The 24,295-nt window shown below is 43.5% G+C and overlaps 1 protein-coding gene across 13 annotated transcripts in view; it reads left to right on the top strand.

Annotated features, from left to right (window-relative positions):
• The window catches only part of LOC125884662 (inositol polyphosphate-4-phosphatase type I A-like), an 85,034-nt gene that overhangs the window by 9,517 nt on the left and 51,222 nt on the right, over positions 1-24,295 (top strand). For all 13 annotated transcript variants that reach the window (XR_007448753.1, XR_007448752.1, XR_007448750.1 and 10 more), the window contains exons 2-3: positions 5,687-5,771; positions 22,595-22,833. Coding sequence is in view for 9 of the 13 variants with exons in the window: in XM_049569714.1 (XP_049425671.1) it covers positions 22,728-22,833 (106 nt within the window). In the remaining 4 variants the exon portion in view is untranslated. The remainder of the gene's footprint in view (positions 1-5,686; positions 5,772-22,594; positions 22,834-24,295) is intronic.

Raw genomic sequence — 24,295 nt, 5'->3', positions numbered from 1 at the left:
TGCGACATGTACACCAAGTTTGCGTGCAGTTTGCATTTTCCTACAGCCGCTACAGAAGTGAATAAAAAATCCAGGTTCTCAGGAAGTGACGAGGTAAATCACAGCTCAGTGCGTTCGTAAAGATGCAGTGAATTAAGGGTGATTGGGATGGTTTTCGAATTTCCTCCTCCTGTTAACTTTCCTGCTATAAATAAAATAAAACAAATAGCCAAACAAATGATACATTTCTGTAATACTGAAGATGTTACCTATCCATTTGAGGAGGAAAGACAGTTATATCGTATTCCAAGGAGGCGTGACGGACCCTTTTATGTAAACTGACCCCATTTGGGTGGTTGGGACAACACATCTTATCATTTAGGCTAATGTAAGCATATTTATTGCACAATTTTTTTTCATACTCTGATATAATTTAAAGCTGCAGTAGGCAGAAAGCCTGAAAATGGTTGATTTTTGAGTCTCATCTGAGTTAGGTTTTGTTCGTCTCCGCCCTGAGCCCCTCCTACCAGACGAGCACGCGAGTATTGTATCCTACTTGGTTCTATTTTTCCCTCTCTGGGAGCCTCGGCTCTCCCTCACCGCGCAGCAGCCCTCCCCATCCCTGCCAGATTTTCCGTGAATGTTGGGCTGTTTTGCCGGCAAGCTGTGAGCATTTAGACACACAGAGCCGGATTGGCGAGTTGATCCGTGGTGCCCAATTTTCCACCTCGTAGGGTAGACATATTGGTGGAACCCTTTTAGTTTAAACAGACCAAGGCGCCCTTCTGCAACAGGAGGAGCTGTTGAAGACTTGTGGGAGGAGCTGTTGATGACGCCGCACATGCGAGCCACTGGCAGTGGATAAACAGGAAACAGCTGATAGCAGGAATTAGCAAGAGGGAAACACAAACCTGACAGACACTGTAAAGATGAGCAACTGGGGAGACAAGGAATTGTGCACCCTCCTTGTCCTCGCAAACAAAGAGGCCATTAACCGTCAGATGACGGGGACGGTTAAGAACGGGCCGACTTATGAGAGAATCGCTGAAGGACTGACCAGCCGCGGCTTCCCTCCCACGTCACTGTTTACGTCACACGCTGAGCTACACGTTTTGTTACTTGCTCACGCCCCCCATTGCCCCAAAAAGGCACATTCTGTATAAACAAAAGTAGGTAGGCGGCATTTTGACGCACTCCCTGATTTTGTTTTTATACTGCCAATGCTGAAAGAAGACTGATTGGGCTTTCCTGCAAATTTGCACAACTCTTGTTTTAAAAAAGGCTAAAAATGCCCTGCAAAAAGCACCTAGCGAAATCCAGCAAGTCCATGAATATTTTCATGGTTAATTAGGGTTCTGCACACATGAAGAGGTTGGGAAGTCTCATGCATTGCAGGTTCAACTTCCTGTTTGAATCTTGCCCTACCCGCCTACGTGATGCCACAACTGTGAAGGCATGCAATTTCGATAATGTGGTTTCACAGCTATGGCTCAATAAAAAAAGTTTCTTTCCACTCATCAGGTGAGAAAAGAAACTTATCCCAACTGACCATATGTCTCAATCACTCTTAAATCACCCTACACCAACGTGTGTTGAATGATAGAACATGTATCGGGTATGTAGTGCATAGTACGCGATTTGGGATGCAGCAATGGTCTAAATGGCTGAATGTTGAAATGATATATTCACTGGGACACTGAGCCTTATTTGTATGGAAGGACATATTAATGAATCACTGCAGACCTAATCTGAGAGCAGAATAAAACTAGATCATGAGTTATGTGTCAGGATCATCTGTAATCCAAAGAATTAACTGTTTGTCAGATTGATTTACAAGTTTCTACTCATTGCATCAGTAGAGGAAATAGTAAAGACCTTTGCGATTAAGCAGCCCCCTACCTATCTCCATAGTATGAAAACACAGGATGAGCGCTTCCAGAAATCTGCAAAACCCCTCTGTTTAATGTCAGCAAGTCCTCATTGATTACTTCCCTCATATTGTGGGAACTGGCGCTTGCAGTTTTTCCTTGGAGCTCGTCAAAGAGAGACTCGTAACTTGACCCTGCCAGCTCACTTCTGCTTTCATCCCGTCTCTTTAACAGCTTCAGACTGTTGTTATTTTTTTATACTCCTGCGTCATGTTTGATTCAACATTCAGTTTTGTTTCCAGGTATGGTCAGTGGCAGGAAATCCCCCCCTATTGCGTGCTAAACAGCAATGAGTAAGAGTTCTGTGTCAAATTGTGTTAAGTTGCCTTTCACTGGCATTTAAAGGTGCAGTGTTGCAAAACCACTAATTGGTTGAAATCATTTGACTTTTCTTCTTGGCAGTTTGACCTTTTTCCCAACATTATCTGTACGTAAGATGGATAATTACACTGCTAGAATCAAGGTAATGTCTTATGTGCTAGATCATTTTCCAAACAATATGATTTATGTTGTTACTTAGCAATGAATGAAAGTAATTTTGGCCCTTCATAAGGTGGCTGCTTGTGCATCTGTCTTTGTGAGGACTAGTGTTTTAGACTTTGAGATTGAGGACACTTTGCATTTGACATCGAAGAACTAGTGGAGACATGAGCTGACCATTGTGTTGCCCTAACGTCACCTGTTTCTCAGCCAAAATGTTGAACTTGAGTACACTGCGAAGACGTAGGCCAGGGGTCAGCGACCTTTACTACCAGACAAGCCATTTTTGGTCCAAAAAAATTGATTTAATCTGTCTGGAGCCGCAAAATATATTAGAGCCTCATTTTTTGGTCAGAGCCACAGGGAGCCATTGGAGAGGGGCTAAAGAGATGCCTGCAGCTCTGAAGCCGCAGGTTGCCAGCCTCTGACCCTCGCCCCAAGGGCTCTTGAACACCAAGGGCCAGTCCCAGTACCCCCCCTTAGCCCTACCCCTTGGCCCTACCCCTACATTTGCGGTTCCCGCGAGGGGTATGGGTGTCCCAATTCCTTTTTAGGAAGGGGCATAACGAGGGGTATGCCCTTCAGAGCGAGGGATTTCAGATGCTGACTTGCCAGCAAGGAGTTAGTCTCGCTCACCAGACCTTTCTCAAGAAAAGAAAGGTCTGGCTGCGCCGACTCTCACTTTAAGATTGGAGAAAAAAAGGCCCCGGCTTTTTTTATTTCTTTCAACCAATCACAATCGTTCTGGGCGGCGCCACAGCAACGGTGCGCTTGCAAAAATATTGCCGGGGGGAAAAAGGTTTTGGTGTAACACGCCCACAAAAATATCGCCTACAGGACGCGAACCATGGCAGAAAAATGGCTACATCCCCGCAAGATCAAACACCGCAAAAGTTAGTAAAGGACGTGTTGAAAACTACAACCGGAGGTGGTAGGGCAGGACTTCAGCGGGTGGCTCCTTCCGCCCAATGAGAGACTGATCTATGCAGCGAACTTCCGCCCACTCAGACTAGCGAGGGGTAGACGTCGCCATGGCTACCCCCGAGCAAGAGATGGGGAAAAAAGTTCATACATAGCTAACGTTACTGTCGTCAGGTTGCTTGATAGCTAGCTCGCACTATCTGGCGTCTGTCGTCTGTCCTGTTCTGCAAAATTGTTGGATTTTTCATATTACGATAACACGCCAGCTAGTATAACTATGCTGCATCGCAATGTTAGCTGGTTAGCTAGCTAGCAGAAGTCCCCTGTCGTCTGTCGTTCTTCAAACGAAGCATGATGAATACAACAAACGCAATTGGTAGGATGAACTCAACTGGAGACTCCATTGTAGATGCCAGTTGGAAATGTAGATGGCTCGCAGCTTCCTGTTTAAAATAGTTACGTATGTGTGAACGTTACCGACGCAGTGACGTAGTGAGTGGTGTGACAATTCCTAGGGAAAGATTTCAACCCCTACCCCTCGTTGCTTCATTTCGATGGCTAAGGGGTAGTGGACAAGGGGGGGTATTGGGATTGAGCCCAAGTCAACATTTGGGTTGTGCGAACTGTTAAATCCGTCATGAAGGTCTTCTGTTCTCCCTTTTTGAATGACGCTGGTGTGGAGAGTTATTTCCTCTGCTAGGCGACTTGAGACTAGCAATAATCATCCTTCATCACTGGTAAATCCTTGATGTCAGTTTGGTGTGTTTGGGCCTCGAGACTTGGTTTTAGCGTGGGTGGATTGTGAGACAATGAGTGCAGAAGGGCCCACCACCTCTCCTAAATTCCTACTGTACGTAGGAGAAAGACACAGACTTTTATTGTTGTTTTGCATCTGTCTTTGTCTTTGTGGTTATTTTGCCCCTTTTTGTAGTCGTTGCGAGTCTCTCTGTGTCTCTTTGCAGCTGTTTTGCATCCTTTTGTGGTCAATTTGAGTCCCTCAAATTTTTTGCAGAGCCGCCCCTAACACTTTGGTCTCTTTGGCCTGTGCCTGGTAGGCCTGTTCAGTAATCCATCAATGGATTTGGTTTCACTAATGTTTGGGTTGAAGCCAAGGTAAGGGTTGGAGTTAGTATAGCTGTGTGTTTCTGACTCATATACCAGATCTTAATCTTGATCTTCCTTCCTTCTTTGTTTATGCTAATGTTTGAACTGACTGTCCAGAGACATACATATAATCTATGTAGCTCTAAGTAAACAGTACTTAAAGATATTCAAAGGTGATCTTTGCCATGACTGTGTCAGTGAAGCAGCCATTTATAAAGTGCAGCCAGGTGTTTGTTCAGCAGACTGAAAGCGGGCTGAAGGTTACTGTTGTCAGCCAGACCGGCTCGTGTAATACACTTCCTGAAACAGCAGAAGGAAGTAATGCTAACTTGAGCAAGATGCAGTTTCACACACGCACACACACAGAGTGAGGTTTGTCCTCTCCTTCTGCACTTGAGACCTGATAAAGATAATTAAGATATACAGTGGTATTACAATAACTGATTTGATATAATATTGATATCATTGATTTCTTGCCCAGCTCTGCAGTGTATTCAGAGTCCAGGAAGTAGATAGTTTGTGACACGGCTGCAACAGTGAGGGGGTGAAACTCTGTTTAGCTCTGTGTGTGTGTGTGTGTGTGTGTGTGTGTGTGTGTGTGTGTGTGTGTGTGTGTGTGTGTGTGTGTGTTTGAGGGTGTGGGCGATGCTCATTTTCATGTGAAAGGGCTACAGCTGCTCCGTCCCTCTAAAGAAATTATTCATGCTTTATTCTAATGCCGAGCCCACAGGGTCCACACGCGCGCACACACACACACACACACACACACACACACACACACATAGGGACAGGGAACACCTCTGTTATTGGCTCAATCGAGTGACATGGGGGCAAATGTGTTTCTGACAGAACTCTCGGTTTTATTTTTAGTTTTTGTTACTGTGGGTAGAAAATGAGCAATAACAGTCGAATTATAACAAATGGTGAGTCCCTCATGTCCCATTTTAGCCACACGCAGATAAATTAGCGTGGACAAACGCACAAAAACAAGCCTGCAATGATCTGAAGAAGACAGTGTTAACTTCTTTTGGTCTACAAAATATCGGCAGTGTTTCCCAAAGCCCAAGATGTCGCTTCAAATGTCTTGTTTTGCACTCATCCCAAAGACATTCAGTGTACTGTCACAGAGGAGAGGAGGCACTTGAATTAAAGACTCTTTTTCTTTCTTGAAAAATTACTCAAACTGATCAACTGATTATCATTTAATACTTGATAGATAATTGATTAATTGTTGCAGCTCTATTTCCAAATGTAAAACCTGCATGTCTTTTCAGATCTTCTGCTGCCCTGTCTGGAAGATCATCCTCACTGAACCTGGATCAGCTCACTTCCTCTTCTCCTTCATCCCATCAGTAGACTGTGAGTAGATATTAAATGATCAGTGAGCACATAAACACCCTCAGAATTTCACATTAAAAAGGCTGCAACCAACGCACTTTGGGGTTTGTAGATTTTTAAAATTGTCTGGTTTATATAACATTTATTTCGCAACTTTTCAGACCTTCTTTACAAATTTATTTGTAGAACTAGCGACAAATTTAATGACGTATTCAGACCAACAGGAGAGAAATATAATATGACTATTGAATTCCATGCATGCTGCTCAGAGTAATTACAGTTCACAGCTCAGTAGGTGTGGGACAGATCGGAGGAGAGGAGACGCTACTCGCTGTGGGGGTTCAGCTGCAGTGAGTTTCCGTGGTCAAACTGACGCTCTCGCTTTCTGGATTTAAAAGCGCGAGAAAGTAGTCATCAATATGCATCAAGCTTATGACATCATCTGGTCACTTCCTGACGAGTTTTGGAGCCAGTGCGAGATATTTTAATTGGAAAAGAGCAGCACTGCACTTGTTTTGTCCAACCAACAGTCCCTAATTCATAAATATTCATCTTAAAGGGAAATTTGTTTATTTCAACCTGTCTCCTGTCATCCTAAATTTGTTTCAAGTGACTAGTGACATAAAAATAATAGTTAGCATGTTAGCCGTTAGCCTAGATACAGCCGGGGCGCATAGTAGCGTCAGACCTGTTAAAACGTAAGTGAACGGGCAACCTTCAAGTGCAAAGTTAGTCCACTAAACAAGCTTTTTCTCCACAAAGACCGCCTCATATCGTTAGGATAAATGTCAGAGAACATATAGAAAACGACATGTAAACGTGTTGTCTTACCTTACCGGTGTGCTGCCATGTTTGTTTACCATCTAGCTCTGCTTTCCAAAGCGCGGCCGAAATATCGCGAGACCAAGCAGCGATCTCATAGAAAATCCATTGAAAAAATCTGGATCTAATCCTACTGACTGCATGTACATAAATTTGTAAACCTTTTTCGCACATGGTGTTATTGACTCAAATGCTGGTTGTTTTGATAGATCGTTTCGCCTCATTGTGATGTAATGCACCGTAAACCAGTCAGACAAGAACAATGTTAACATTGTCACGGTCATTGAAGGTTCCCCCTCACCAGCAGTGGAATCCAAGATAAAGTACAGGCACTCTGCTGTGCAGTCACATCACGTTTTACATGTCAGTCTGAGCTCAGTGATTTGGTGGTATGAACAGACAAGGTCTTTGTGTCAGTACTGATTTCTGTGCAGCTGAGAGTCGGCATGATGAAGCACAATAACTTGATTGGTCTGTACTCGACGACCTCACAGGTCACAGACATGATGTCACCTGCTTTGATTTATTGACAAGGCCAGAAATACTACCAATGAAATCCTCGTATTGGAGAAATGAAGGAAAGTTAGAACAGAAATTACCTTTCATTGCAAAAAGCACTCTCGTAATGAGACCTTTTTAAACATGAAAGAAAGGCATCAGCCTCTACTGAAGCTGAAAATCAGAAGAATAGACCTTAACAGTCTCACTTTAAACTGCGATTACTTGAGAGATTGATAGGAAACAAACACAAGTGATATGCGTACTCTTCATATCCATTATTTGATGTTATCATTGAAATTCTGCTAGTATTGTCAGATTTTCATGTTAACCAAATCAGATCTGAAAGGATGATTAATGGATTTATAGAGTGGCAGAAAATTCATCTGCAGCTGTTTTAATAATTGTCATTTTTCATAAAAAGCTGTCAAACATTCACTGCTGCTGAATACAGTGTGAGGATTGGTGCTTTTTCTCTGTTTGGGGAATGTGGAGGCTGGGTTGATACCTCAAGCTCTTTGTCACGATCATTAGGCCATTCCTGGGCAGTGTGGCATTGCACATTGTCCTGCTGGGGGGGTCACTGCCATCAGGCAGAGCCGTTGCCATAAGAAGGGTACTTGGTCAACACATTCTGACCCGACCTCTTCACATATTGACATTTGGTCATGGACTTTCCAAGTCCAGATACGACATGAAAGGTACCCTTTGTGTGTTGATTTTTGACGTTCTGGGACATAGTGTCAACTTCAACCTGTTACACGCATCATCTGTTTTCAAAATACACTTCTGTTTTCTCAGGAAATTTACCGTTTACACACACTCTCTTTCAAAATAAACGCGAAATTGACATTTTTGCCTTCAACAACTAACACACGTGGTTTGGTTCAGTAAAAAAGAGCAGGGTTTGGCTTAAAATCTTATGGGACACAAACACTGCTCTCCCGGGTAAAAGTCGGTGTTTGTTGGACCCATCTACCTCCCCTCCCACTTGCCCTACTCAGACTTTAGTCGCCTTAACTTTAGTTCGTGTTCCGCCACGTTTCCCTCAATGCAGCACATCATGCCAACATTAAAGGGTGGCTTTTTTGTCAGTCAGTGCATTTTCATTAACCCTAGAAATGCGCAAAACCTAAATATTGCAATAAAAAACTTGTAATGGAAACACCTACATTTCGAAAAAACTCTTAAATATGGAGAAAAAGTTTTTACGCTCTCATGAGGTGGTTTTTCAGATGTGTTGATATAGAAGTACATCGCAAAAGTGTAATGGAAACACTGGCGCAAATATACGTCACCGGACATTGACATTGGTGAATTCCTCGTTCACGATCCTCTCCCAGAAATCCTTTATCCGTGGTCGCTGCCACACATAAGGACTTTGCCTTTGCAATACCACTTGCTCTCTTCGTCTTCGGTTGTAGACTACTGCAACAGCAGCAGTGGCAACCGAGATGATTGCTCCAGCTTGCAAGAGATTTGGAATGTCCATCTTACTTCCGCAAACAAAGTGGAGTCTCCCGCGGGACGAGATTTTACGAGAATTACGGCTCACGCGCAAAACAACTTTTAATGGAAACACCTGCAAGTTGCAATTGTGCTTTGTCGAAACTTTAGAAATATCGCATTCATTTTGCTCAAAACTGTAATGGAAACGCGACTAGTGTCCGAGGCTGCAAGTCACTACCCAAGCACTGGATTTCAGCGACTTCGGAGTGAGACCTGGTTGACTTGGTGGAACAGTGTTTGGGTGGGTGGAGCGCATCGGGTGGCATTGACATGAATGTCAGGACCCAAGGTTTCCCAGCAGAACATTATGAATATTATCCACTTCATCTGTCAGTGGTTTTAATGTTTTGGCTGATTGGCGTGTACGATTGTGAGTAGGGATATCGAGTTCAGTTAATGTATTTGTTTCTAAAAACATAAAATGATGTGAAATACAAGAGGCGCCATGACTTGACATAAACACTTACCCAGGGCAAGGAAACTGTTCAGGCAAGTGTAATGTCTCATGCAGTTGTCAGCTCAGGCAAGTGAAAATTAAATGTTACGTCTAACGTAATGTTATGTGAAAATAAACTGCGTTATCACTGAAGCAGAGCTTTTCCAGCTGAGCTGCATGTGCGAGTCTGTCTCATTACCAAGGGTTGAACAGAGCTGATGAGAAAAATCTGACACCCTGTAGACTTTAGAAAGCTCAATTTGGGGTCAATAATGTTACACATGCCATAATGTTACTAACATTAAATATCTCTTGAAGGCTGCATGCAAGAGAGACTTCCTTGTTTCAGTTTTGTAATCTATCCTTGAACTGTGGAGGATCTTTGGTGACTGTTAAAAAATGCATAATGATAAATCTGACAATGAATGTCTTCTGTTCTGTGATTATTAAGCAATTTTATCGTGATGAAAACAGTTGCTGTTGTTGACGACCAATCAGAGGCTGCAGTTCTGATTGTGTAAAGGTTAAAGGAAATGGCCACTTTAGAATGAAAACACAGACAGTACTTACTGACCCTCATGATGACAAGAAGTCCAGTGTAGTTTTTTAATCCACAAAACTCGCTTGGGGTATCGGAGGATAACAGCTAGCCGGATTTTTCCAAACACTTGAAGTGCATGGAACCCACGTCCAAAATCATTTTGAAAATGTGATAAAACTCAGCTAATGCATTTCAAGAACGTCAGAACGGCTCATCCGTCGTAATCCAAGTGCCCTGAAGCCGCAGCATGCAAAATTGACTTGAAAAGACGTAATTTACTCCACTTTTATAGCATCATTTCTCACCGTGGTCAGTTAGCCTGCAGGAGTGCTGTGTTTACATGGCAACTGACGTTCTTGTTCTCGAGTCTCGCGAGTTGCAGGCTAACTGACCACGGTTCTGGTTCACCGTTCTGACATCTTTGAAATGCATTAGCGGAGTTTCATTACATTTTCAAAATGATTTTGGATGTGGGATTTTTTGGAGGTTCTTGCGGGTCCGTGAACACAGTGCAATGAAAACTCTTTGTGAGTTTTTTACTTCCTCAGCAGCAGCTTCAAGAGTTTAATCAGTCGATCCGATCCGATCAGAGCTGATCAGATCAGACCGATGGATGAGAGGAGCAGCTGCTGCGGAGGCGAGTGAAAGCAAACTGTTAGACCCAGCGCAATGAGCAGTGAAATTTCACTTTTCCTGGTGTGTGTGTATACAAATGTACCTATAGACCAATATGCAGGTAAACAGGTAAAAAAATATTCTCTGTGCTGAGCCGTTGACATCCCTAGTTGTGAATGGAAAATTTTTTTCTTTGGGCTGCTGTTGGGACATCAGCTGGGACTCTTGGAAACTTGGATGGACTTTCTTTGCTTTTTTATGACGTTAATAGACCAAGCAGTTCATATATAATCAAAATAATTATGAGACGGTGTAGCAGTTTGTTTAAGTGATGAGTTTCCCTTCTCACTGGAATAAAAAACAGTGAAATTGACTGCTCTGGTATTTGTTTACACTGAGAACCTGCAGATACACTTAGGGGATGTTTATTGTGTTTTTCGTGTCAAGGAAGAACCATATTTAGAAGAAGTACCATCTGAGAGGAGATGTGACCTGACACACACACTCTCACACAAACGTGCGCTGTGATTCCTTGTCTTCAGCATGCGTGAAAGGCCTGTTGGCAAAGAGGAAGCTGTAAAATGAGATTTCACCATGTATGGTCAACTGGACTCTCACTCTCATGCAGTATGTCTCCCTTTCACCCAGTCGGGCCTCGAGACGAAGACAGAAACTTCAAACACAGCCTCATACATGAAGACATGAGATATACACACTGAGGGAAGATGTAAGGCGAACAGAAATGGGTTTAAGAACTTGAAGCAGGTCGTGACTTCCTCCTGTCTGAAGCACAAACTACATGACCCTCATACAGCTTATATTTCATGACCTTTAATGCAGGATCTTGGCAGTGCTCCTCATCGTTATTGTAAATATCTGATTTCACAACATGCTGATGATTTGCGTGGCCAGAATGAATCTTGTTTGAAAATCTTTAGACTGATGAATCGAGTTGTGCTGCCTTTCCAACAAATTGTCCAAACTAAACAAGTCAGTCATCACGTCCCTCCAAAACAAATTAAACGTTTATTCCTGACCTTAAAAGCAATCTTCCATTCAATAGCTGTTCTGGAGCTTTCACTTGCATCACATGAGTTTCGTCGTGGAATTGTAGATGTTCAAATTTCCATTTTTCTGAGCACTTAAAGTTGGGATTGATTTGATGTTGGTTGGAGACACGATGGGAACAGCGACCTCCAGTATCAAGGTCAGAAACTTTGTACAATCCCAACCTCATCTCTTACACCTATTTTTGACCTACCTGAAACAGGTTTGTACACCTGTTTTTGAACCATTAGGAGCACTTCGACAAAATATTAATTAATTCTAAACCTGAAAACAAAGCAGGTTTTCAGGGCTGAGTCCTTGGTTCATATCCAACCTGCAGCCTGCTCTAAATAAAGGCAATAAAAGCCGTATGAATTGTTTTGAACTTGAAGTGTAAACCATGACAACATCAGGGGGTGTTTCATCTCCTACAAGTTGTAAAGAGAGGGTGGAAAAGGAAACAATAGAAAGGTCATGTAAGAAATCATCATGCCCTAATTCTTAGTAGTTTGTCCATGCTTGTTTTTTGGATTAAGATCACGAGTAATCCTTTAACTTTTCCCATCGAAAAACAGCATGACATGACTTGTCACCACTCATCGCGATTTTGGACTTTGTGTGTTTATGTTGCTCTGGTGCAAAATAAATAAGAAATAAAAGAAAAACTATATTATTTTTGAAAAGTCGAGAGCTTCCTGAATCCGACAGTACCAAACATCACATGGTTTGATGACGTAGTGCACCTGGGAGATACCATTTAACAGAAGAGGGCCAGGCAAAACGGCCCAACATTCGTGGAAAATCTGGCAGCGTAAAAGGGGCTAAAGATTACACAGGCTTGAAACAAAGTAATCACTTGTTCATTGTTAATGCAGAACACAGAAGGGCAATGAGATGCAAAAAGGGGCGCAGCATTTTTTTAGCTGAGATGCTCTGGTTGGTTTTGGTCGGCGATGTTACAGTTGGTCGATGTGGTACTTGTCACACCCCTCCTCCACTGTGATTGGAGGACGAGGTATGAAGTGACAGTGAGGGACTAATGTAGCGTCTCACCAAAAGTTGAACATTTTACAACTTTGTGCGACCAGAAAAAATGGCAAAGGTGCAGCGCTTGGTTTGGTAGCTGAGTGTAAATACTCAGCGCTTTCACTAACATTGCGGTTGCGGAAGTTGCTTGCAATCACTTGCTGTTTGCTCATCTATAGACCAATATTGCATGGTTGTGGTTATTGCGTCAAGGAAAATCTGGCTGAAAAGACTTGACATGTACTGCCAGATACGCTGCTAAATATGTTAAATAAGAAGAAGTGAGACCCCAAACATCAGCCCTGTTTGACCCCTATTTTTCATGCAACCATCCATATCAGGGCAGTGAGTAACTCAAGTCCTTTGGTGACAGCATGACCATAGACTGAATCCCTTTCGATTTCAGAGAGTGATACGTGTCGTGGCATTTTAGAATAATTAAATTAAATCTACTTAAAAGTTCTATTTTAATGGGTCTTTGAGCCTGTTTATGTCCGCTAATAATAAGACATAATCCACTTTGTGAATCCTGGATTGGGGTTTTATGTGTCCTGAGCTCTGGCCGGGATTTTCTGTGGTCTATACAGTGTGTGTGTGCCCCAGTTCATGTGACTCACAAACCTACACACACACATATCCACTGACATGCCGGGCTAAATTTGGCGCTCCCTTATATGGCAGCTTTTCCCCCTCACTGAAGTTTCTGTGCTGCTGAGGATTCGGAGAAGAGTTTCCTCACCTTATTTTTTTTTTTTGGCATCACTGGACTGTTTTGGCAGGATAGTAAATTCCCTCGGCCTGCCAAATTACTTAATTGATTTGAGGTGTTAAATCTGTCATCAGGACATACACAGAGGGATTTGCACTGAATGTGTCAGGATGCATGGAGAAGGAAAGTAACAGTTTTAGCGTTATGGCTGAGAGCTAGTGGGAAAACTCAGCTCAGTAGAGTGTAATGCCCAATGCACAAATAAGGTGTAATCCCTCTTTGGTTGAATCAAAGTGTTTGACAGACAAATGTTTTAAAAGAAAGTCAGGAAGTCGATGTCCGTAAAAAGTGTGGGATGATTCGTAGAAAGCCATTTTTGATAAGGAAACTTGGAGGCAAGTGCTCGTGCTAAGCCCCTCTCAAACTACAGTGTTTTTTGGCTTTGGGAGTGGAAAATGTGACTCCAGTTGGCTGAGAGACTGGAAATTTCCCTCTAGATTTTGTGAACAAAGACCAGAGGTGAATGAGGTCTGGTCATATTCTTTGGTACGTTCAGGTGGAGACATTCCCAGAAACATGGTGGCAGATGTACTGTTTGCATTGTGTGTTTAGCGTTAGACTTTACCTGAGTGGGCTGCCCAGGTATGGGCCTATTAATGGCCACCAAAGTATATTTTGCGACCCATTTTTTAGTTTTTCATCGTCCATCGTCTGGAAAGAGAACAACGTTATCTGTGATTGATTAATTAGTGGACAGTCTCCCCTCGCTCTCCCCCTCCTGTACCTGTTCATTCTGGGAACGTGGCCGAATCCGAAGCGCCCTGAAGCACCGGTGTTGTGTCAAGGTCTGTTCCACTGTCAAATAGTGTCCCTTGTGTAGGGGCGGGTGATACCCCTACACAAATATGGCAAGAGACGAGAGGGAGAGACGCTGCTGCTGCCAGAGGAGCTGCTGACTGAGTTCTCTCTGAGCCGTAAGTCACTAGGAGTCTGAGAAATCCAAGGCTGTCCGTAAAACAGTCAGGACTTAAACGATATGATATGGCACAGCCCTACCTTTGTGTTGTCGGTTCAGGTTCAGATTTAGAAAGGGGGAAACATGTTGACAGGGAAACGGTTTTCGACAACTGCTGACCATCTGCAGCGATAGTTTCAGCATCTGGCCTATGTTCTCTGCAACCTGCGAGTGAATCTAGCGAGACTACACATTGATAATCTGCTAGAAATTATATAAGGATATATTATATAAATGATCTGATTATGATAAATGACAAAATATGCGTCCTATGCTTGACAAGCCTTTTGATTTTTCTGCCCCTCTGTCTGCTTTTCTTCCGGAGTTTCAGTTTCCGGAATTTTTACCCCACGCATGATGGAATTTCAGAATCTGCCCATCCAGTTTATTCACTAGAAACAGCCTAGTATCCCTGCTGGTTGTGATTGTGTGACATAGCGTACATATTCCACATATTTCTCAGCGGTGTCTGAACACAGGGAGAGAAACGAGGAGACTAGTCTTACCACGACACCAGAATTTCAGTAGTTGATACCAATACCAGTGAATTTCCACGATTCTCGATACTCATTCGATACCATGCTAAAAATCAAAAAAACAGACGGCGCCACTGGCCGCGCACATGTGAGTGATCGACAGTGACAACGTGTGTGTCGGCTCAAAACAGAAGACAAAATGACAAATTACTTAACACCACAACAAAACAGAAAACACAACAACAAATTACTAAACACCACAACAAAACAGAAAACACAACAACAAATTACTAAACACAACAACAAAACAGAAAACACAACAACAAAACAGAAAACACAACAACAAATTACTAAACACAACAACAAAACAGAAAACACAACAACAAATTACTAAACACAACAACAAAACAGAAAACACAACAACAAAACAGAAAGGACAACGACATTAACCAAACCGGAAAAGGTAGGTACCCTCGGGCGACATGAATCGTCGCTGATTGGACTGGTCCGTCCTTTGATCCGGAAGGACATGGTTTGCATGTTTTCAAAATATGAGCGCCGCCAGTGACAACGCACGCGCTGCTATTAAAGAATATTTTGATGTAGGACATGGATATGACATGATACTGGAAATGCTGTCGACAATTCACAACATAAACATGAGTCTGCATACGCTAAAGGGTACCTACCTTTTCCGGTTTGGTTAATGTCATTGTTGTTTCTGTTTTGTTGTTGTGTTTCCTGATTTGCCGTTGTGTTTTCTATTTTGTTGTTGTGTTTTCTATTTTGTTGTTGTGCTTTCTGATTTGCTGTTGTGCTTTCTGATTTGCCGTTGTGTTTTCTGATTTGTTGTTGTGTGTAGTAATTTGTCGTTGTGTTTTCTGTTTTGTTGTGTTTTTTGATTTGTTGTTGTGTTTTCTGATTTGCCGTTGTGATTTGCACTTCAGGGCCACCGTAGGCTTGCCATGGCAAGAAAGACGAGAGTCGGCCTTCAATGTCCACGTTCGTATCCTTAAAAAAAGTCGGGTTTAAACCGCGCTCATAATTACAGTTAAAGGGACGGGCTCGGACAGAGCATGCACGGGCTCGGATGGGGTCGGGATGGATTTTTTGGGCCTGATCTAAGCTCTGGCACTTGCAGAAGCCATTGTTTCTAGCAAAGATGATGGAGAACAGGCGTTCTTCTTCGCCGCTCATCCTCGGCACAGACTGACGCGCGTATACTGCCCCCGTCAGTTCAGACAGGAATCAACACAGCCCACTGAGGGCAAAGTTGTATCAAAAAAAAAACAACATATTTTTTGCGTGTTGGCATTGACTTGGTGCCGAAGTATTGGTTCTCATGACAACCCTAGAGCAGACACATACACACACACAAGCAGTCAGAGACAGAAGATTAGCTTAGCTCTACATTATGATTCAATGAATATGAAATTAACAGAAGTATTCAATAAATTAAAATATTGTGTTAAAGGTAACACATATTTGTTGTTTGGCATGTGCTGTGGACCATTTTTGTGCCAGCTGACAACTGTTTCAGACCTGTGGGAAACACTGGTGTTGTGGTTTCAGGTGTTGACAGCTAATGTGTGTGTTTGCTCCGTTCAAAGGAAGAGTGAAGTATTTTCAACACTTCTGTAAATGCATCTGACAGTCAGAGCAAAAGCATGGATGTATGATTATGTTAAAAAAGAGTAATACAGCATGTTATTGGCATACCAGATAAAGTTTTGTGAATGTGCAACGCTTCGTGCTGCACTTGGACTTATTTTTAGGGCTGTGTGGGTTTGTATAGATTTGACTGACGTCTCCCAGACTCAACATGAATAACTACTGTACATAACTAACCATAATAATCACCTGGTGCAGTGTGCAGTGCCTCTGAAACTTTCCGACCGCCCACTCCTGTTATTTTGAAGGTCAGAGGTTTGTATGAGAAGTTTTATGGTTCCCCTGACTGAGATTAATAATCTGAATTTGTGTTTTGTTTTTTGTTTTTTTTTTAATCTACTTTCCATTCTTTTAGTAAGATAACGCACTTTAAAAGGGGAACAATATACCTGTGACATTTAGTAAAAAGACAGTCGAAGCAACTGTCTGCAGGTTTTTGGCACAAGGTATTTTAGCAGGAACTTTCTGCTGCTTATGCATCAACATTAGAGGAACCAGAGCTGCGATGACAGAGAGCTGTACTCTTTGATCTGCACTGTGTGATCATGTGATTCATAAATCTGTAGTGAGACGGAACGGGAGCCGCAGTGACACTATCTTTTGATCTGCTTCCTCTCACAACAACTAAAGGATCAGGCACAACTGTCGCTTGTAGCCCTATGCTGTTTAGCAAAATAACCATTTTTAGAAGCACCAAATGAGACTCCAGATATCCATCCATCTGTTTTCATCAACTTATCCAAGGCCGGGTCACGGGGGCAGCAGACGTAGCACAGTACTCCAGACCTCCCTCTCCCCAGCAACGCTTTCCAGCTCTTCCCGGGGGATCCTGAGGCGTTCCTTAGCCAGATGAAATATATAATCCCTTAAGTGTGTTCTGGGTTTGCCCCAGGGGCCTCCTACCAGTTGGAAATTCCCAGAAAACCTCTAACAGGAGGCATCAAGATAAGATGCCCAAACCAACTCAACTGACCCATGTCAATGCAAAGAAGCAGCAGCTCTACTCCGAGCTCCTTCAAGTTGTCTGAGCTTTCGCATTCTCATTTTTTCGGTCACTACCCAAAGTGTATGACCATAGGTGTGGGTTGGGACGCAGATGGACAGGTAAATCCAAGTTTTGCCTTCCGAGCACGACAGTCCGGCGCAGTGCCCGCATCACTGCTGACGCTGCTCCGAACTGCCTGTCTATCTCACACTCGGTTTTACCCTCACTAATAAGTGAGTTTCATGCTTGTCATGCAGGGCGGCACGGTGGTGTGGTGGTTAGCACTTTCGCCTCACAGCAAGAGGGTTCCCGGTTCGATCCCGGGTGTGCGGAGTTTGCATGTTCTCCCCGTGTCAGCGTGGGTTCTCTCCAGGCACTCCGGCTTCCTCCCACAGTCCAGTCTGTCTCTAGTCCTATCAGTGGCGAAGCAGCGCCATAAATTAAAAACCAAAGTGTGTAACTGTCTCATGTTTACTGTAAAACACTGCCTGGTAAACATGCTTATTAAGGGCTCTTGTTACTGGTGACTCAGCTTGACAGAGATGCTTCGCACAGCTCGCAAATCAGCTGTCTTACAGCCTTTTAACCAATTAGACAGAGCTGGAGGACACACACTCACACACGCACACACAAACACATTCTTGATATTCGTCTCTTCAGTGCAACATATCTTTTTTTTTAGCAAGAGGGATCAGAGTCACACCGGCAGGTTCAAGGAACGGTCACACTGAAGACTTCCTTTTCATCCCTTCAACTTCAGCGTCTCCTCTTACCTATTCCTTTTCCTTATTTGAATCTTAAACTCTAAACCCTTGAAATGTCATACCTTCTTCCTCCTTTCTATTTACTCGCGAGTGTCTCGGCTCATCAGCACAACACTCAGGCAGCTCTGCTAAAAGGCCCTACAGGCTGATGACTGAGTGTTTGTGGAGCGTCTGTGGTGCCTCCAACCCCGCTGTCAAAGCTCATGTTGTTACATGAATATTGAATAAGTGCACAAACAACTCCCTCCAGAGATGTGGCAGATATGTCGCCTGCTCAAGAAGCTGTATTGTGTCTTGCCTTGCGTTTTTTTTTTCTCTTCTTTCCCCTGTGTATTTACACGTCAGTCTTTTCCAAACCTCGACTGTTGGTGTGTCTTTTGATGCGACTCCAGCACTTTGCAGAGAAAAAGACCCAAGGCGAAGTCTGTGATAGGAAGGAGATCTTTGGGTGTAACAAAGTTATGTTGTGAGTGTTTGAGCTTGAGTTTAAGCCCTGTGTTGAGTGTGTGTGAGACGAATAAATATGATCTAGGAAGTCCAGTTAAAGGAGCAGATTAAGCCGCGTCTTTTACCTGCGCTGGGTGTTACTCTGTGCCAACTTTCAACAACGTGGAGGAAGGTTGCGCCTGACGTTGCGAAGTGACTGTAACCAGTATCATAGCCTACTTACCCGAAATTCCACGCAACCTGCCGCCGCGCTCTTGAAAGCGGGCACAGGAAAGGCACAAGAGAAGCACCCAGTGCCTGAGCACATCCATGTTGAGTCCCTTGAAGATGCTGACCATGAAATCACAACTTCAAATCCAGCTGGGAACGTTGTGGGATCTCCTCACTTTGCCCCAGTTTCCCGTCAGCTCTCTATTTTCCGCTATCCACTTTTCAAAGGCGTGAAAAGCCCCCAAAATACTTGAAATAGAAATAGACCTCTTGTGGAAGGAGTTTGCCATTTTAAATGTCATGGTTTAGACATAAAGACAAATGTAAACCTGCAGGAACAAGCACATAAATCAAGCAGAGTCTTCTCCATCCAGAGAGGACTGCAGGTCGTACTCCAGATGTTTGCAGCGACACATGTAGGGCACATGTATCTGAGCTGACCGAAGTGGGGCATATCAAGCAGCCCATATCAGGAAGTAGGCCACCAACTAGTAACCCAGAACCACAATTAAAATGAGATCACTCTATGGGCTGATATAGGAGTCCAGTGTCTAACAGTTCAATCTCAGGAAAACCGATTACACGTTTACAGGGACCTGAAGGTATGCTGCTGTTTAATACAAAAGAAAAACACTTAATCTGTGCTACGTTCTTGCACAACAGCTCTGACATGAGGTGTATACAACTTTGACCTGCACCTGAATCACTGACACACATTTTTCAACAATAAATAGAGCACAAATCTACCAAAATAGCCTACAGAGATCGTCCAACTAGACCACAGCCAGCTACTGTCCCCTGCGCTCGCTGCGTTGCTGCAAATAGGCTAATTGCTCTTTAACAAAATGGGACAGCGGGAACGAAAGCAGAGAGAGTGGGACGGTTGCTCATCCACAGGCTAAAGCCTTCAGGGGGAAGAATCCCAAAAGATTGGGCTGGAGGTGAGAGAAAATCAGGAGGAAATAGAGCGTTAGATTTGGGGAGCACAAAATGATAGAACTCCCAAAACTAGACAGGGAAGAGGATGCAGAGGAGACAGATGGATATAAAGAGAGAGAAGGGCAAAGGGAATGAGGAGGAAGTGAAAAAGAAATACAAAAAATTTGGAGCACCTAAGGAGAAACCTACAGTTTCTTAGCAACATCATCATATGGTGAGCATAAATAGGCACATGAAATGCAAATTTTAGAGTTTTTAAGTGGGCTGACACACACAGATGAAAATCAACATACTGCTGAAGGAAGAAACTGTCGTTGTTTTGTCATGTATCCACAGACACATACTGTACATGTATCTATGTGCAAATATAAACCAAAACACGTGCTGGCGTTGGGAGCACTCAGGGATGAAGGGGGCTGACAGATGATGCTCAGTCGCATGATGACACACACGTGTATCTCTTAACAGTCTATAAATATATGTATAGCCATACATGCCCTTCTGTTCTCTATTGTAACGTGGAAGAAGACTCTCTTTCAGGCTGCGAGACTAATAGATTTCACATCTTTCTTTTGTGCAATGTAGAGTCACCAATGAACCTGCATGTCTTTGGACTGTAGGAGGAAGCTGGTGTAGGTTAGTCGAATATGCTACCACTGCACCACCACGCTGAGAATTCTGCTGCCTGTTTAATTGTGTCCGACAGTGCACAAATATTTAGTGATACAATGAGATTCTGATATTTCAGTCGCAGCCCAGATTTGGCCAGCACAAACCCCTTGGAGTGCCGGATGTCACAGCAGCAACAGAAAGTTTGCTGCGCTGGGATTTGTGCTGGCTGTATTTAGGTTGTTGCAACCACTGACTAGGGAACAAACTCTGGAGCTGCTGCACACTCTCCTCCCAGCGAGGTAGTCTGTAACGGCAGGGAGTGAGATGGAGGACATGATGTGAAACATTAGCTGCATAAGGCCTCATTTACACCCCAAGCGATGCATTTGCGTAGCGCTTGCGAACGGTCGCTGCTTACTCGCGTTTCCATTTTGTCGAGCATGTTAACAGGTAAGAGCGTTCACACTGCATCCATTCTACGCGGTGCTCGAGTCACGTTGCTTTCGCGAGCAAGCTCGAAAGTAGAAGAGACGCCAATTTTCTGCGCGAGTCGCAAGCGAATGGTCGCTGTAGTGACACTAACACCGAGACGAATGCGCTTTTTGTGCTAAGGCTAGTAATACAAAGCAGACAAAGACTACTTACCCATTTGTAGCGCTAAATATTAATTCTCCAAGCGTTGGAATAATCACTGGCTCGCAAACCTGTCCAACCTGGGCTTTGGGTCCAAACTCACTTCTTCATCTTTGGGGTTTATTGGAGATTTGCAAACACGGTGCACTGCCACCACTAACTCTTCAGGTGTGGTTTGTATTTTGACGGGGCAGCAGTGGCCGCTGCACGTTGAGTCTGTTCAGTTTTGGTGTGAATACACGTGTGCTGCCGCTACGCTTTGCAACCTCTTTGCGAACGCATCGCTTGCAGTGTAAATGAAGCCTAAACGTGGACATGAAGCTGCAGCTGTGAGCTCTTGGCTGCAGTTAGCAGAAGGCTAAACTATTAGCAACATTTCCTTGCCATCTCTGAAACACTTTGCCGATATTGATGTGTTTTATGTAGAGATACCATGTTTTCTTTTCAGATACTGATTCCAATACCGGACTTTGCATATCAACCGATAACAAGTACCAATCTGATATCATTTAAAAGAGGAAAATAACCATTAACAGCTGTTGGTTTTTGGTTTTTTTTTGGCTAGTATTAAAATTGTCAATGCTTTTGCCCCTCTCAAAACTGAAGCCTTGCAAACTGTACCTATTGTTTTTTTACTTACAGGACTTTCCAGTACAAAAATATAGCCAAATTGTTGACATTTTCTATAGCTAATAATAATACACTGTTTTACTGTAAAGTAATTCTTATTGGCCAAAAACAGTAGTTGCCACTGGCTGCACATTGCAACTTGTGTATTAGAGCGGCAACAAAGAACAGCATTCCTGAAAAACTGCTATTTAATTCAGGTGTTAAACTACTTTGAGGTTTACTGATAAATTACATGGTATGGGATCAATGCATAGACATGTATATTTGCTATTGTCAGACTCCCTTTTAGACTCTGTTTGATAAGTCCATCTTCTATGGGTTGCTTTGCAGTGTAGGCAGCTGAACTTAAAAGAGCACAGCTTAAAACTGAAGCTTTATTGATTCTTGCTGGTGAAATCAGATTGGTGTAGCAGCAGAAGCAATAAGGTCAAACAGAGGTCTGAATATGGAATAAGATATAAAATCAGTGAAAGTAGTTGGAGGGGGTCTCACAGTGTGAACATATGCTGCAGACTGCGTAGGTGGCAAATGTGAGTAAAGATGGGGTTACTTGACCTTGTGAGCTGCAGTTGGTACTTAGAGAGATACTTGGGTTGTTTTTCTCTCTTGCCAGGTTTGTGTAAGGTCTCACTTTCTGTACTTTGTTCCTGATTTCTGTTCTCCTCATGCTTTCCTCTCTCGCATGTACATATGGCACATTAGCATCAACCACTACATGAATTCACTGGAATTCATACCTGTGGTCAAAGCTTGGTTTTTGTGCTATTGTTTTAAATCAAGACACTCTTTCTCTTCTCTTTTTTGAATTGTCCATTTTGTGTCACAAATGCCCATGAACGAGGCCTTTCACTTCTTTGAGTGCTCGAGCATGTGAATTAGGGCTCTGATCAACTGTTCATTTCTCAACCCCAGGACCCAAACTTAACAAACTGCTGCTGTTGGAAAAAGAAAACTCATCGACAGTTCCTTTTATGCTGCATTCATGGACCTGCAAAAAACTCTGCTGTACTGATCAGGCTTCTGTGTGAGCACAGAAGAGGAAGCCCTGTATCTCTGCCTGTTTTATGTTTAATTTCACTTTATAAATTTAAAATACAGAGGGGCTAAGCATATGTTACTCTAAAAGAAACCATCTGAAAACCATCTTGACTAATTAAAAAAGCATAATTTTCAAGCTCAGATAATGAAAGTTTTATTTCATACGATAATACTAATCTGACCTCCCTTCTTCTCTCCTTCTCTTGTCTGTTTCCATTCAGAGAGGACGAACTGCTTTCTGGAGCAGCCGTGGATCAACGCAGAAAGAGGGGCACCTCACATGGGAGTGCGTGACCGTGTGTGTGAGGGTGTGTGTTCAGGCCTCCTGCCGTCGCCCGCTCTTCCCAGACAGGCATGGCGGGGGTCCGAGAGCGCGGCTCCCGGATACAGAGGCCGTGGTCTGTGTACCGGGCCAGCACGTTCGAGCTGTCCAGCGAGATGATCGGCTTGGCTCTCGCAGGTGAGGGAGGGTTGGCTCCTACTGAAGAGAGAAACAGAGTCTGACAAAAACATTTACTGATCTAGTGCCTTCATCATCGACAACTTAATCAAGGCAGAAATTTGATTGTGAAAGTGAGATGATCTTTAGATGTCCAAAACCCAAAGAGCTCCAGTTTGTAACACTAAAATAAAAACCTAATTTAATGCAATAGCTGCCCAGTATAAACACAGCCTGCCATTAATGTCAGCCACTTGCAGCACCACTAAAACCAAAATACCACACTGACACACACTCTGCTGGCACAGTGTTAAACTTGTGTGGGCGCCAGCGGCCTCTTCAACCACAGTTGCCCTGAAGCAGATCGTAATGAGACCTGAGGGCTGCTCATCATCTGTTAACACATCGCAGTTGAGGTTGCATTCGGTTGGAGCGTCTGTAGGACTTAAACCTCAGAGGAGAACTCGGTTCAGTCGTGGTGGTCTGGTCTTTATCGTCAATATGAATCCTTGCTGCACCTGATTGGTCGACAACAAAAGGAACAAAAGTGTTGAGTGTACGTCCACTAAAAGCAGGGGCGTAAATATAGACAGTGCAGGCAGGGCAGTTGCACTGGTGCCCATGGGGTTAGGGGGCCCATAGAGAGAGTTACTCTACATAAACTCTAAATAAGGTACAAAAACTATTCAATTAAATGAATAATTCCTTATTTTCTTTGATATTTTTGTCCCGTAGATATATGCCATGATGAGTTTTGGGTGATGTGTCTGTTTTTGTTGTCCAATGTCAAGTTTCTATTTGATCATGTGATGATAAGATTATATGGTAGCTAGTTTCGGTGCATGACAAGTAACCTCCCGGCCTCAGGGTCCCTCATAAAAGCGTATACTTGGGCCTGTAACTACCTTACGCCACTGACTAAAAGTGCCTGTTTTTGCCACTGACAGGTTCGGATTGTTATTCTACGACATAGACCTTTTGTTAAAGCCGCTACAAGGAACTTGTGTCGGTGTGAAGATAAGCTATTTCTATATAGTATATATCCATATCTTTAGGAAACTCTGTCCGGGTCCGCCCCAGGTCGCTTCCAGGACGAAACGATTTACGGCACTCAGACGGCACACGTTATCTTACCTAGCTGCTTACATTTATAGTGACTCTTATAAATAGTCGCTATTCCTCCTCCTCGACCTGACGTCCGCGGGGAGTTAAAATAGCAGCAATCATCGGGTAAAAGTTCTGTGAAAGCACTGGAAGTGCTCGCCAAACAGGCCTTCAGCCTTACCAGCCGACTGCTGCGTTTACCCCGGCGGCGGTGGCGCTTACGCCGGAGAGGTGGAGCTGGGGCACGGTAGAGGTGAGCTGGGATCCCCGATAGGAGCGGGGGCAAAGTTTTCCCGTCTTGTTTCATTCATCCCCAAAACAAACACATGCGCGAGCCAGGTAAGCGTCTTTACGACAATACGCGCTAGAGCCCATGGGA

This window comes from Epinephelus fuscoguttatus, linkage group LG24 (genome assembly GCF_011397635.1).
Source record: "Epinephelus fuscoguttatus linkage group LG24, E.fuscoguttatus.final_Chr_v1".
NCBI lineage: Eukaryota > Metazoa > Chordata > Actinopteri > Perciformes > Serranidae > Epinephelus > Epinephelus fuscoguttatus.
This window is presented reverse-complemented; position numbering and strand designations above follow the sequence as displayed.